This window comes from Papio anubis, chromosome 19 (genome assembly GCF_008728515.1).
Source record: "Papio anubis isolate 15944 chromosome 19, Panubis1.0, whole genome shotgun sequence".
NCBI classification, from domain to species: domain Eukaryota; kingdom Metazoa; phylum Chordata; class Mammalia; order Primates; family Cercopithecidae; genus Papio; species Papio anubis.
Window position 1 is genome coordinate 45,413,258 of NC_044994.1, and position 15,588 is coordinate 45,428,845.

Genomic DNA, 15,588 nt, shown 5'->3' on the forward strand with positions numbered 1-15,588 from the left:
GTGTCACCCAGGGTTGAGTGCAGTGGCACTATCTTGGCTCACTGCAACCTCTGCGTCCCAGGTACCAGTGATTCTCCCACCTCAGCCTCCTGAGTAGCTGGGATTACAGGTGTGCGCCACCATGCCCGGCTAATTTTTGTATTTTTAGTAGAGACGGGGTTTCACCATGTTGGCCAGGCTGGTCGGGAACTCTCGACCTCAGGTGATTCGTCTGTCTCGGCCTCCCAAAGTGCTGGAATTACAGACGTGAGCCACTGCTCCCAGCCGCATTTCTAAGCAAGAGAACAATTTAACTCTTTTTGAGACTAAATTTGGATATTACTGATTTTTAAGGTTGATCCACTGTCAAAAATAATAGAATCATCAGTTAGGTAACCTCCCTAACTGCCTATTATTCAAGTCTGATGTAGTCATCATTAACAGCTATTTCTTCCTTGCCTGCATAGTGCTTTACATTTGTTGCTGATGTCTCTCTTGGGTTCTAGCATAGGGCATGTGGGCCTTAGAAGGTGCCCAGCAAGAGACAGAACAGAGCCCAGATTCTTTACCCAAGGATAGTCCAAGTTTTAGTTAAAACACCAAAGTACCCTCGTTTAATTTCTCTGAGCCTTGTTATCCTTATCTCTAAAATGGTACCAATCATGTATTCTGTGCCAAAATCGCAGGATATTTGAAAATCAAGTAAGAAAGTAACATGAAAATCCCTGTGCCAATGTCAGTTATTATTACATCTATGAAATGCTTGATTTTATAAATTACTTTTACAAGCAATTTTTCATTTGACCCTCACAAGAACACTATAAAGTGGAAGCATGTATTATTACTTCATCACGTTAGATAGGAAATAGCTATTAAAAGGGCCTCTAGTATATCTAAAATTTTCCCAACCAAATACCCCTCACAGCATAGAAGCAGGGCCACCTGAAACCTGGAATTCTAAAGTTAATGTCCAGACTGCTTCTCTGAAAAGCCAAAATGTTTGCTTCTGCTTTATATCATGCACTTACTTGGGCTTAAAAAAAGGATCACAAGTTTAATTTTCTTGATAAAGGTTTGATACAAAAGGTACTGAATTTAGAATCTAAAGTCTTGGATAAACATGCTTTATAGGAGAAATTTTATTTGTTTTTATCCCAGTAGGATAAAACTAGTGCAATCTATCCATAAGTGATATTATGGCAAATCAGATTCAGTGCAATCTAAGGAGGAACTTGTCCACAAAGCAAAACTTGAAAGTGAGTTACCTCCATTGGTGAATTTCTCATACAACAAAAGTATTCCTGCTATACTTGCAGGGATACTTTGTTAGATATTCAGCATTATATGAGCCATTGACTAGACATTACTTAAGATTTTCTTTAATAATGGGATTTTAGGTACATATTTAAATGTTTTTTTTATACTTAACCTAACTTTTTTAGGTGTTTATAGTTAGGTTCCACAGTCCAGCAAAGTTGAAGATGTTTTAAAGATAAAATTTAATACTTCAAAGACATTTGGCAAGATTTTCAGAGTGACCTAGGGCACTAATCTCTACAGGATGCTAAAACTTCACTGCAGATATAATAGAAAGGAAGATATGAAGAACTCCCCTACTGTATATGGTTGGAAGGGATACTCTGATAAATAGTTTGGCCTGGCCAGGTGAGATCCCTTTTGGGAAATACTTACAATACACTAGATGGCCTCTAAACTGCTTTCTTTTTTATTATTATAATTGAAATTCTAGAATATATATGCAAAAAGTACAGATATGTTGCATAGGTATACATGTGCCATGGTGGTTTGCTGCATCCATCAACCCGTCATCTACATTAGGTATTTCTCCTAAAGCTATCCCTCCCCTATACCCCCACCCCTTGACAGTCCCTGGTGTGTGATGTTCCCCTCCCAGTGTCAATGTGTTCTCATTGTTCAACTCCCACTTATTAATGAGAAAATGTGGTGTTTGGTTCTCTCTGTGTTCGTTTGCTGAAAATGATGGTTTTCAGCTTTATCCATGTCCCTGCAAAGGACATGAACCCCTCCTTTTGTATGGCTGCATAGTGTTCCATAGTGTATATGTGCCACATTTTCTTTATCTTGTCTATCATTGATGGGCATTTGCATTGGTTCCAAGTCTTGGCTATTGTGAATAGTGCTGCAATAAATATGCGTGTACGTGTGTCTTTATAGTACAATGATTTATAATCTTTTGGGTATGTGCCCAGTAATGGGATTGCTTGGTGAAATCGTATTTCTGACTCTAGATCCTTGAGGAATCGTCACACTGTCTTCCACAATGGTTGAACTAGTTTACACTCCCACCAGCAGTGTAAAAGTGTTCCTGTTTCTCCACATCCTCTCCAGCATCTGTTGTTTCCTGACTTTTTAATGATCACCATTCTAACTGCCATGAGACGGTATCTCATTGTGGTTTTGATTAGCGTTTCTCTAATGATCAGTGATGATGAGCTTTTTTTTGCGTATATTTGTTGGCAGCATAAATGTCTTCTTTTGTAGTAGTACTGTCTGTTCATATCCATCACCCACTTTTGGATGGGGCTGTTTTTTTCTTGTAAATTTGTTTAAGTTCCTTGTAGATTCTAGATACTAGCCCTTTGTCAGATGGATAGATTTAAAAAAATTCTCCCATTCTGTAGGTTCCATGTTCACTCTAACAATACTTCAATACTTTCTTTTGCTGTGCAGAAGCTCTTTGGTTTAATTAGATCCCATTTGTCAATTTTGGCTTTTGTTGCCTTTGCTTTTGCTGTTTTAGTCATGAAGTCTTTACCCATGCCTATGTCCTAGGCTTTCTTCTAGGGTTTTTGTGGTTTTAGGTCTTACATTTAAGTCTTTAATCTATCTTGAGTTAATTTTTGTATAAGGTGTGAGGAAGGGGTCCAGTTTCAGTTTTCTGCATATGGCTAGCCAGTTTTCCCAACATCATTTATTAAATAGGGAATCCTTTCCCCATTGCTTGTTTTTCTCTAGTTTGTCAAGGATCAGGTGACTGTAGATGTGTGGTGTTATTTTTGAGGCCTCTGTTCCGTTACTTTGGTCTATATATCTGTTTTGGTACCAGTACCATGCTTTTTTGTTTACTGTAGCTTTGTAATATAGATTGAAGTCAGGTAGCCTGATGCCTCCAGCTTCATTCTTTCTGCTTAGGATTATCTTGGCTATGCAGGCTCTTTTTTGGATCTATATGAAATTTAAAGTAGTTTTTTTTTTTTTTTTTTTTTCTAGTTCTGTGAAGAAAGTCAATGGTAGCTTGATGGGAATAGCATTGAATCTATAAATTACTTTTGAGAGTATGGCTATTTTCATGGTATTGATCTTCCTATCCATGAGCATGGAATGTTTTTCCATTTGTTTGTGTCCTTTCTTATTTCCTTGAGCAGTGGTTTGTAGTTCTCCTTGAAGACGTCCTTCACATACCTTGTAAGTTGTATTCCTAGGTATTTTATTCTCTTTGTAGCAATTGTGAATGAGAGTTCATTCATGATTAGGCTCTCTGTCTGTTATTGGTGTATAGGAATGATTGTGATTTTTGCACATTGATTTTGTATCCTGAGACTGCTGCAATTGCTCAACAGCTTAAGGAAATTTTGGGCTGAGATGATGGGGTTTTCTAAATATACAATTATGTCATCTGCAAACAGAGACCGTTTGACTTCCCCTCTTCCTATTTGAATACTCTTTATTTCTTTCTCTTGCCTGATTGCCCTGGCCAGAATTTCCAGTACTATGTGGAATAGGGGTGGTGAGAGAGGGCATCCTTGTCTTGTGCTGGCTTTCAAAGGGAATGCTTCCAGCTTTTGCCCATGCAGTATATTAGCTGTACATCTGTCATAAATAGCTCTTATTATCTTGAGATACATTCCATCAATACCTAGTTTATTGAGAGTTTTTAGCATGAAGGGGTGTTGGATTTTATCAAAGGTCTTTTCTGCATCTACTGAGATAATCATGTGGTTTTTGTTACTGGTTATGTTTATGTGATGGATTACGTTTATTGATTTGCATATATTGAGCCAGCCTTGCATCCCAGGGATGAAGCCAACTTGATCATGGTGGATAAGCTTTTTGCTATGCTGCTGGATTCGGTTTGCCAGTATTTTACTGAGGATTTTCACATTGATGTTCATCATCAATGTGATATTGGGTTGAAACTTACTTTTTTTTTTGTTGTGTCTTTGCCAGGTTTTGGTATAAGGATGATGCTGGCCTCATAAAATGAGTTACGAAGGAATCCCTTTTTTTCTGTTGTTTGGAATAGTTTCAGAAGGAACGGTGCCAGCTCATCGTTTTACCTGTGGTAGAATTTGGCGATAAATCCGTCTGGTCCTGGGCATTTCTTGGTTTGTAGGCTATTAATGACTCAATTTCAGAACTTGCTATTGGTCTATTCAGGGATTTGACTTCTTCCAGGTTTAGTCTTGCAGCGTGTGGGGGGTGTGTATGTCCAGAAATTTATCCATTTCTTCTAGGTTTTCTAGTTTATTTGTGTAGAGGTGTTTATAGTATTATCTGATGGTAGTTTGTATTTCTATGGGATCAGTGGTGATCTCCCCTGTATCATTTTTTTATTGTCTACTTGATTCTTCTCTTTTTCCTTCTTTATTATTCTGACTAGTGGTCTATTTTGCTAATCTTTTCAAAAAACCACCCCCTGGATTCATTGATTTTTTGAAGGGTTTTTCATGTCTCCGTTTTCTTCAGTTCTGCTCTGATCTTAATTATTTCTTGTCTTCTGCTAGCTTTTGAATTTGTTTGCTCTTGTTTCTCTAGTTCTTTTCATTGTGATATCAGGGTGTTGATTTTAGATCTTTCCTCCTTTCTCCTGTGGGCATTTAGTGCTATAAATTTCCCTCTAAACACTGTTTTAGCTGTGTCCCAGAGATTGTAGTATGTTGTGTCTTTGTTCTCATTGATTTCAAAGAACTTATTTATTTATGCCTTAATTTCTTTATCCAGTAGTCATTCAGGAGCAGGTTGTTCAGTTTTCATGTAGTTGTGTGGTTTTGAATGAATTTCCAATCCTGAGTTGTAATTTGATTGCACTGTGGTTTAAAAACTGTTTGTTATGATTTTCATTCCTTTGCATTTGCTGAGGAGTTTTTTACCTCTAATTATGTGATCAATTTTAGAATAAGCGTGATGTGGTGCTGAGAATAATGTATATTTTTTTTTATTTGGGGTGGGAGAGTTCTATAGATGTCTATTAGGTCCTCTTGGTCCAGAGTGGAGTTCAAGTCCTGAGTATCCTTGTTAATTTTCTGGCTCATTGATCTGTCTAATATTGACAGTGGGGTGTTAAAGTCTACCACTATTATTGAGTGGGAGTTGAAGTCTCTCTGTAGGTCTCTAAGAACTTGCTTTATGAATCTGGGTGCTCCTGTATTGGGTACATATACATTTAGGATAGTTAGCTCTTCTTGTTTCGTTGATCCCTTTACCATTATGTAATCCCCTTCTTTGTTTTGTTTTGTTTTTGATCTTTGAGGAGAGCAACCCCAAGATACATCATGGTCAGATTCACCAAGATTGAAATTAAAGAAAAAATGTTAAGGGCAGCCAGAGAGAATGGTCACATTATCCACAAAGGGAAGCCCACCAGACTAACAGCAGATCTCTCTGCAGAAACACTACAAGCCAGAAAATAGTGGGGGCCAATATTCAACATTCTTAAGGAAAAGAATTTGCAACCCAGAATTTCATATCCAGCCAAACTAAGTTTATAAGCAAAGGAGAAATAAAATCCTTTACAGAAAGCAAATGCTGAGAGGTTTTGTCACCACTGGGCCTGTCTTACAAGAGCTCCTGAAGGAAGCACTAAAAATGGAAAGGAAAAACTGGTACCAGCCACTGCAAAAACATACCAAATTGTAAAGACCATCGGCATCATGAAGAAACAGCATCAACTAATGGGCAAAATAATCACCAGCATTGTGTAATCATAATGACAGGATCAAATTCACACATAACATTATTAACCTTAATGTAAACAGGTTAAATGCCCCAGTTAAAAGACACAGACTGGCAAATTGGAGAAAGAGTCAAGACCCATCAGTTTGCTGCATTCAGGAGACCCATCTCACTAGCAAAGACACACACAGACTCAAAATAAAGGGATGGAGGAATATTTACCAAGAAAATGGAAAGAAAGAAAGAAAAAGGAAGGAAGGAAGGAAGGAAGGAAGGAAGGAAGGAAGGAAGGAAGGAAGGAAGAGAAAGAAAGGAGGGAGGGAGGGAGGGAGAAAAGGAAGGAAGGAAGGAAGAAAAGAAGGAAGGAAGAAAGAAAGAAGCAGGGGTTGCAATCCTTGTCTCTGATAAACAAACTTTAAACCAACAAAAATCTAAACTGCTTTCTAATGATAACTTCAAGTTGTTAGCAGACTTTGTTTTACTTAAAACAGGTATATCAGTCAGGTTTCTACCAGAGAAAGAAAGAGCCAGCAGGAAATACATACTAAGAAAAGTATTGCAAGGAATTGGTTTAAGTGGTTATGATGGCTGGCCAGGCAATTCCAAAATCCACTGGGCAGGCCATTAAGGGGCAAGCTGGAGCTCTCAAGCTAAGTCCACAGCCATGGCAGGGCAGAATTTCTGCCTCAGGGCAGCCTCAGTTCTGCACTTAAGGCCTTTTATCTGATCAAATCTGGGCCATCCAAATAGACTATGGCAATATCTCTTACTTAAAGTCGACGGAATATGGACTTTAGTCCCATCTATAAAATACCTTCACAGCAATACCTCAGTTGGTGGTGGATTGAATAACTGGGTGCTGTAGCCTAGCTAAGTTGATACATATAACTGACCATCACAAAGCGTATTTCAAATCAATCACTTGAGACAGTATTGACATGATTGCTTATTCATTTTAAATAAAAGTGAAGTTAAACTTCTACATAGCATGAGTACATTTTTGATGGATTAGAACTTTATTTTAAACAGGAGCATTATGAAAGTCATAAGCTGTTATGAGTAGGTAACCATTTCTTCTCAAGGTTCTCTCCCTATTAATTTTTTAATTTCCCGGAAAATCTCTGTAATCCCACTGCCTCAGTAATCAACAACAGTGCCTATGAAATGATGAAAAAAATGAACAAAATTAGATCAATACCATGTTAACAAATCAAAGCGAGCATGAACCTACTTAAGGAATGACAAAGGCCTTATGTTTGAAGCATCTCTTTGCCATCTTGTTGATGTGGTTGAAATGCTGTGTATTAACCTAATATTTTCTCTATGTTAGTGTTTTTGTACCCAATCAGTTTTAGTAGATTTTTTCAAGTGTTGTTTTGTGTGTGCATCTTCCCTGCTTCAGGTACTATTGTGGACCCTATGAATATACAATTAAAACCTGAATAATATTAATAACAAAACAAGAACACATTCAATGACAGTCTCATTATATGTCTTCATGGAGCTTCCAAACTATTTTATAAAATTAGAAGCTTCTTTAGAGGACAGAAATTTGTGTTATAAATATCATTATGTGGGTGAATTTATCAAATGGTCTAATAGTACTATTTATTAAAGGCAACTGTTCATTCCTTGCAATAACTAATCCTTTCTAACCATCATTTAAAATATCATCTCCTATTAATAGTAAGTTTGAATTCCCCTTACCACTAAGTACTCATCTTCCTATGCAAAAAATTTTCAAATATGTAATTTTGTACAAGAGCATAATTTCTTTTATTATGCATTTTTTTCTTGGCACCAAATATTTGCACTATTTCAGATGAATGGGGGATAATGGTTACATTTTTATCTTTATCAGGGTTGTTTAATTCCTTGAGGTTTAAGGACTTGATCATTTAGTCTGAGTCTCAAAAATATCACATGGTTTTTTCACAAATATCATTTGTTTTACAATAATTTATCATGTTAATGAGCTACTTTGAGCTTTTGGAAAGTCACTTACATCAAAAATGTAAGTGGAGAGGAAAGTCACTTACATCAAAAATTTTCATATATCAGATGAATGATCCGTGTGGCCTCTCTAGTTTACCTGTGTTCTCTGTGCTTTTTAAAATAAACCCTAATGTGATCATTGTGCACAATATTATGCCAAAATTATCATAGAGATTGATTTTCTATATCTCTTGTATGGAAGCTAATGCAAAACAAAATATTCTTGAAAGATAGTTTGAAGAGACCAAGGCCCTAATATTTTCTTCTGAAGTGCAGTGGCTTTGGATTCTTGATTTTTGGCCTAAAGAAAACATAATCACAGACCATGAATGAATGATGGAGACATAAATTTTTAGATTGACTGTTCTTGATTTATAGACATGGCTCTTCCAAAGAGTAAGGAAAAATGATCCATGCAATTTTTGATTATTTCTTCATCATTTCTACTTTATATTCTGCATCTGCCCCTAGGCTATTTACATGGACATATTTTTATAAAATGGAAAAAACTCATAAGAATTATAAAAATTAATTTTATTTCTTGCTATGATATTTCTACCCTTTTAGTCAAAATAATCATTACCACAATAGTCACAAACAATGTAAAGCATGTCCACTATTGTTACAATTTTGCTGAAGCTTTTTGAAACCCACGTAGGAATACTTGGTGCATAGTAACTTTCTTCCCCACTGTGGAAAATTCTTTCATAGGACTGGAGAAAGGAAGTCAGTACAGTTTCCAGGTGTCAGCAATGACAGTCAATGGCACTGGACCACCTTCCAACTGGTATACTGCGGAGACCCCAGAGAATGATCTGGATGGTAAGACTTTTTCCCAGTTACTATCACTCTGATTATCTTCTTGTTACCTCAGCTTCAAAAAGTGTCTTAAAAAAGGAATGAACTCTAATTTTGGTGGCATTCATTCTTATTATATGTTCATATTCTAAACACAACAGGGAAACATTAGTGAATACATAGTCTTCAACAATGCCACGTAAATAATGCTAGCCCATGAATGATGTAGCATTGATTATGCAATAATCATGGTCCTCATAGCAAGTTATTTGTTTTCAAGATCATCTGAAATAAGGTATTTTCTTCTTATTTTATTTTGAATAATCGGCCTTAACCATTTCGTCCACAAGAATTAGTGTAATGTATCATAGTAATCATGAACTATAACTATATAATATAGCTCCTCTTGCCTTTTTATGAGGCTTTTGAAAAACATCTATATGTATTTTTTTACTTGCTTATGATATTATCATTACCTTTTCTTGATATAAAAAACAACCTAATTTATTTGCTTAGCTGATAGTTGTCCTGAAACATTCATCAGTAGGATATTAGGATTCATATAAGATTAATATATTAATAAATTAAATATAAGCAAACTCCTGAAAATCAGCAAACGAGAAATTGCTCTGGAAATAAAAACATCATGACTAAATTTTTAAAATAAAATTTAAGAGGAAAGGGTAATGAAGTGACAGAATAAAACATTAAATAATAAAACAGAAATATATAGAATTAGAGTTAAAAATTTAAAAAGTAAGAATTCATAAAAATGAGAGGTCCTTGGAAAGAAGTGAGATATGATAAGTATTCCTAAAGCTAGATAATCAAAACTAGTGTCAATTAAAGGTAGATATAAAGATAAACTCATATGTATTGAAAATGTGACAGTACAAGATAATTGCCTATTATAGCTAACATTGAAATTCTCTTATTCCTTAACTGATACATCTGAAATTATTCCAGTAAAAATTGAGAGTAAAAACTCTATATTACCTTATTTTCCCTTACATTTTTAATCTCTCTTTCCATGTCTTCCTCACTTTCATTCTTTTCCTAGTTCTTTTATTACTCTTTCTCATGTCTTCCTTCCTCTTTCCTGAACTCCTCCATCTCATTCTCTTTCTCCTTCATCTTTCTCTTTTTCTTTTTGAATTCCTCACCATCATTCATGATTTTTCTATAGCCACAGATTTGATTTTACTAAATAATTATGGTAGCATTAAACAATCAATAGTTGATATTTCCATAATAATATTAATCTCTGCCATGTGACTATATATTAATTCAATGAATATTTATAGGAATCTTACTAAGCATCAGGCACTGTGCTGAGCTTTGATAAATAATAAATAAGAAACACTTGGTTCTTTTCTCATGGAGCTTGGAGTATAGCAAAGATAGATAGACAGTTTAGGTGAAGTATAGGAAGTTGCCATTGTTATAGTTAAAACCTGATTGGGTACTTGCAAACTGTAGTTCAACTTAGGATGGATGGATGGATGGATGGATGGATGGATGGATGGATGGATGGACGGACCGGCAGGCAAACAGACAGACTTGCATTTATATTGAGAACTGAAGGATGAATAAGAATTAGGTATGCAAAAAATACATTGGCAGTTGAGGGGAAGGAATAGAGAGTAAGGTAAATGTGGTTTTTGAAGTCAAGACAATGATGCTGTTTGGGGACTGAAAAAGGCCATCAAGAATGAAACACAGAGATGGCATATGATGAAGTTTGTAAGATAAGCGGGTTCTAAATATGACAAGACAAAGTTAAGAATGTTAAACATTGTCTAAATGTCATTAAGGCAATAACTTTGTTTTAGGCAAGTCATCAAAGGTTGATTTAAAAAATAGTGACTTAATTAGAATTGCATTTTGTAGAGATTACTCTGGCTGAAGCATGCACACACAAAAAATGTATTCTAAGTAGGCAAACACAGGCAGTGACTTTAAGACAACCCCAGAGGTAATATAGGAGTTTACAAAAAAGTAACTTGGGGCTTAGAGATACTATTTAACTTCTCTTAGGTTATATAATTGAAAAGTTGTGGGACTACCAAAAGTCACATTTCACAGAGTTCATACCCATTGCTGATAGCTTAGAAAACTTTCATTCATGTATTTATTCAGCATACATCTCTTATTAAAGATCTATATATGCCAGATATTACATTAGGTACTAGAGATTAAACAATAAATAAAGTCCCTACACCCAAGGAGTATAAGTTTTATTCAGATGGAGGTAGATAGTGATAGGTGCTCTGAAGAAAAAGCAGCATGGTAGAGGGGATAGCAAGGATTAGAAAGTACTGATTTATATAAGGAGCTGAGAAAATCTCTCTGTTTAGATAAAATATGAACCTAGACTTTAAGGAAGTGAAGGGGAAGCCATGTGAATAGGTCAGACTAGAGCCCTCCAGGTAGAAGAAAAAGCAAGAACAGTCATCCTGAATAGAGCCTAATTGGTGATTGGCATCCTTCTTGCCATATATATCTCAAATTCATGAGGTTGTAATTTGTCTTATGTAAAAAATAAAAGGGTGGCCACAATAAACTATGTAAATAGTTACTTTTTTCTATTCTAACTTATTTACCTGGTAATTACTTTTTAAATTTTATAGATTTATGTTTCATCCTTTCATCTACCCTTATGAAGTATACATTATTAGCCTTACATTATAGGTGAGTAACTTAAGCTATGAAAATTTAACTAACTTAATCAAGTAGTCAGCTAGCAACTGTGGAGCTCAAAACTAGGTTTTGAGGTCAAGACAAGCAGATCACTTGAGGTCAGGAGTTCGAGACCAGCCTGGCCAACATAGTGAAACCCTGTCTCTACTAACAATACAAAAATTAGCTGCGTGTGGAGGTGCACACCTGTAATCCCTGCTACTCAGGAGGCTGAGGCAGGAGAATTGCTTCAACCTGGGAGGCGGAGGTAGCAGTGAGCCGAGATTGTGCACTGCACTCTGGCCTGGGAGACAGAGCCAGCAAGACTCCACCTCAAAACAAAACAAAACAAAACAAAACAAAAAACAAAAAAACAAAAACAAAAACAAAACAAAACAAAACAAAAACAGGTGTTGTGCATTGAGGTCCAGTGTAGGGGATCAAAGAAAAGCCTCCACTAATCCCATAGAAATGACCTGATGACCATAAACACAGTGATTCAAGGCAAACAAACGATTCTAAGAAGTGAGATCATATCATTTACCCAAACCTAAGGGGTGTATCTTTTACTGGAAGGAGAGAAAATTAATGAAGCAGAGGTGCTAAAGGTCTTACAAAATATCCAGAATGAAACGGACTCTCTACTTGACTTATGTGCTCTTTTTCCTGACTCTGAATGAGTCACAACTTAAATAGAACCAAAATATAAAATCACCACTTATCGGAAGACACAAAATTTTCATTTAACTCCATGTTTTTCATATCAATGCAGTCTAACTATAATCCAGTTTATGCATCTATTTCAATCAAGAGTCTCTATGGCATGCTCATGAGAGTCTTAATAAATGCTTTTAATTGGATTTGTTTGAACTTTTCTACATGCAGCATTCCTTCTCTTTCTTTGGGTATGGATGTAGTTATTATGAAATATAGTTTAAGAATCTACAGTGTGCTGAATCATGGGGAGTACAAACATGAAAACATCAAGAACAGCTCTATTGAGACCCAGACAGATAATGGCTGCACTGATTAGAAAAGATTTCATGAAAACACATAGAACTTGAACTAGAAACTTCAGGGAAAGGGAGTTGTGTCAGCTAGGATTGTAGGGAAGTATGTGTAGGACAGCATAGAAGACATTTGAGATTGTTCACATGTAGACATAATGAAAACTAAAAGCCATTTCAGAGCACTTAACTGTGTAAATGTGTGGGAAATGTGTTTCACTTGCTGTAACAAACTGTTAGTTCCAAAGGCCTTCTCAATTTATTGATCCATGATCACTTTCAACTGTGACACTTCCTAAAAGTGATTTTGGTTTCCTTTCTTTCCTTCTGGTTTTATTCTTTTGATTGCACCATTCATATATTAAAAAGTGTAACCCTTGATAGAAATTAATATTTGAAGGAATGAACAAGATCAGTAGTGGTCACTAGTAGCTACAAAAGAAAATTGAGCCTGCTAGTTTGCTCTGTTTTAAAAAAGATTTACTTAAATGTTCATCTCATTTTAATGTATTTGTGTAAATGTTTAAATCATAAAATAAGATACAAATGACTTGCACCAAAAGTTTCTTGGGTGATGTTGGAAAGCTTTGAGTTCTAAATTTTGAGTCCTAAAGCTTTGAGTTCTAAATTTTGAGTCCTGACGCTCTGTAATCATAAATTTCCATATAGAATTGCTTTGATCTCCCAAAAATTAAGGATAAGGAGAAAAAGCAATCATTTTAAACCACATAAAATGGGAGGATTTCTTTGCTATAGCTGAAGATATCTGTGTTGGAAGGTAACTGCATCATTAGGCCTCTCTGGATGCATTATGTTGTATAACTTACCCCCACTGCGTCAGAGCCTGGTGGTGATCCCCAAGAGAATGATCTACTCATTACTCCATAACTCTGAGCCCTGAGAGTCAGCTAAACAGAAACAGTGCTATTTGCAGATTGTTAAAGGAAACCCCTGCCTCCTGTGACTTCTGTAGTTCCTCTTGCCTTCCCAACTTGGCTTAAGGAGTGTGAAGATAACTGTAACTCAGAGAAATACCCCAATTCCTCATGGATTGTCCTTTTAATTAGATGTTTTGTTAAAGCAATTATAAAACCAAACCACATTGTTCAGGTTTCCCTGGAAAGCACATTGCTATTATTGACAGCTGGGAAGTTTTAAAATATTTATTTTGTACCTCAAAATTTCAGCTTTAAAAAAAAAAAAAAAAAACCAAGATCATTAGAATTCCCCAGGGTTTTCATGTAAATGTCTTGCATAAAGAAATGAGAGAGTTTGTGATAGAGTTCAACAAAATATCCTTCAAGAAACTGAGCTTGGAAATCTGTTTATGCTTTTGTTTTGTTTTTGTTTTTTTTTTGAGTGAACAGGTGGAAACTGCTATACACTATAAATAATCATGTAATTTAAAATCGAATCTCTACCCTGAAGTGGAGGAGTTTAGCTATCAAAAGTCAGCAGCGCAGACTTAAGAAAGTGTAACGGTGATGCAGCAAATAAATGTGAACCTAGGACCTGGCCCTAATTTCTTGCCCCCAGGAAATAGGTAATTAGCCTTATTAACCCAAACTGGTAATAAATGGGTTCACTGCAAATTCATTTCATTTAAGAATTAGGGTAAGGAGTGTAGTTTACATCAGTGAGCAAAAGAATGTGTTCTTCTGGTGATTTCACTTGATGCTAGTATGGGATTTGGTGTGCACAGAGGAGTGAAGGTGGCATGTCATAGAATAGATTTTCTTTCTTGTACTTTGATGGGGACCATTTATGATATTCCATGTTGCTAATTGACAGATAGCCTTGGGGAATTTGATGGACCAGTGGTACAGTAGCTATTCCACTGTGAAATTTAAGACTCAGCCCCTTATTATCATTCAAGTGAATTTCATCTTACACGTAAGAAGCGTAGCAGGCAAAGCAAAAACTGATTTTTAAAAGCAATATAGTATCTGTTTCGGTTCCTGGGCAAGTGGTTTTTCAGAATCTCAAAGTTCCACTGTACAAAGGATGGCACAGGTTGTTCTGACTTAGATAAATGTTCAAAGAAATTGCAAGTCTTTTACTTGGTTATAACAAACTTTATTGTGCCCATGGAATGTCTTATCCTTCTATGGCTTGCTTGACTTTTTTCTAACTACCATGTAAAGGATCAGGTGGGTTTTGGAGTCTTAATGACTAGGTTTGGAAACAGCTCCACTTACCATATATTCTTGGGCAAATAACTTTCCTATGCCCTGGTTTCTCTCATGTGTAAAGAGGGCATAACAGTAGTATCCATCACAGTGGTTTTTGTGAGAATTAACTATGATAATGGCAACAAAGTGCTCAACGGTGTGTTGTTCTTTCTGATTTTTCTGGTTTTGATAAATAAGTAGATCTCAGACTTTGACTGCAGTTTGTTGTTGTTTTTGTTCTTCTTGTTGTTGTTGTTTTAGACAGAATCTGGGTCTGTCGCCCAGGCTGGAGTGCAATGGCGTGATCTCAGCTCACTGCAGCTTCCACCCCTCGGGTTCAAGTGATTCTCCTGCCTCAGCCTCCCGAGTAGCTGTCCACCACCACACCTGGCTAGTTTTTGTATTTTCAGTAGAGACAGGGTTTCACCATGTTGGCCAGGCTGGTCATGAACTCCTGACTTCAGGTGATCTGCCTGCCTTGGTGCACTCCCAAAATGCTGAGATTACAGGCATGGCCACCGCACCTGGCCATGACTGCAGTTCTTTCTGACGGTAATATGAAATACTGAGACCATTGATCTTATGAAACTTCTCCTTGTTCATGACGATAAAGCCTTGCTGTCTACATTTAGGGAACAGATGTATTCATTTCTGTTACAAAAGGAGAGTGTATGTTCAGTACATCTTAAAAACTCATCATCTAATTAAGGTATAATTTAATGGGGCATCATATAATTATAACAATAGATTGAGGAGGGTGTTTTGTGGAATTACACAGTTTTAAAAAAATGAATTATAGGAATATAAGCAATCTTTCAAAATTGTATTGTTTTTACAAAAAACTAAAAACAAACATTATGCTAAATGGTAAACTACTAAACACATTTGTTTTACAATCCAAACAAGCTTAAAAACTTCCTATGATTTATGTTATTCAAGAAGATAGAGGTTTTGGCAAGAAAAACAAACTTTAAAATTCATAACATTTTATTACAAGAGGAAAGAAATCTTATAAATGGTGTTAT

The 15,588-nt window shown here is 35.9% G+C and overlaps 1 protein-coding gene across 5 annotated transcripts in view; it reads left to right on the plus strand.

The window, feature by feature from the left end:
* Positions 1 to 15,588, plus strand: part of DCC (DCC netrin 1 receptor) — a 1,226,567-nt gene that overhangs the window by 989,568 nt on the left and 221,411 nt on the right. For all 5 annotated transcript variants that reach the window (XM_017951762.3, XM_017951759.3, XM_017951760.3 and 2 more), the window contains exon 14: positions 8,620 to 8,730. In XM_017951762.3, the coding sequence (XP_017807251.1) occupies positions 8,620 to 8,730 (111 nt within the window). The remainder of the gene's footprint in view (positions 1 to 8,619; positions 8,731 to 15,588) is intronic.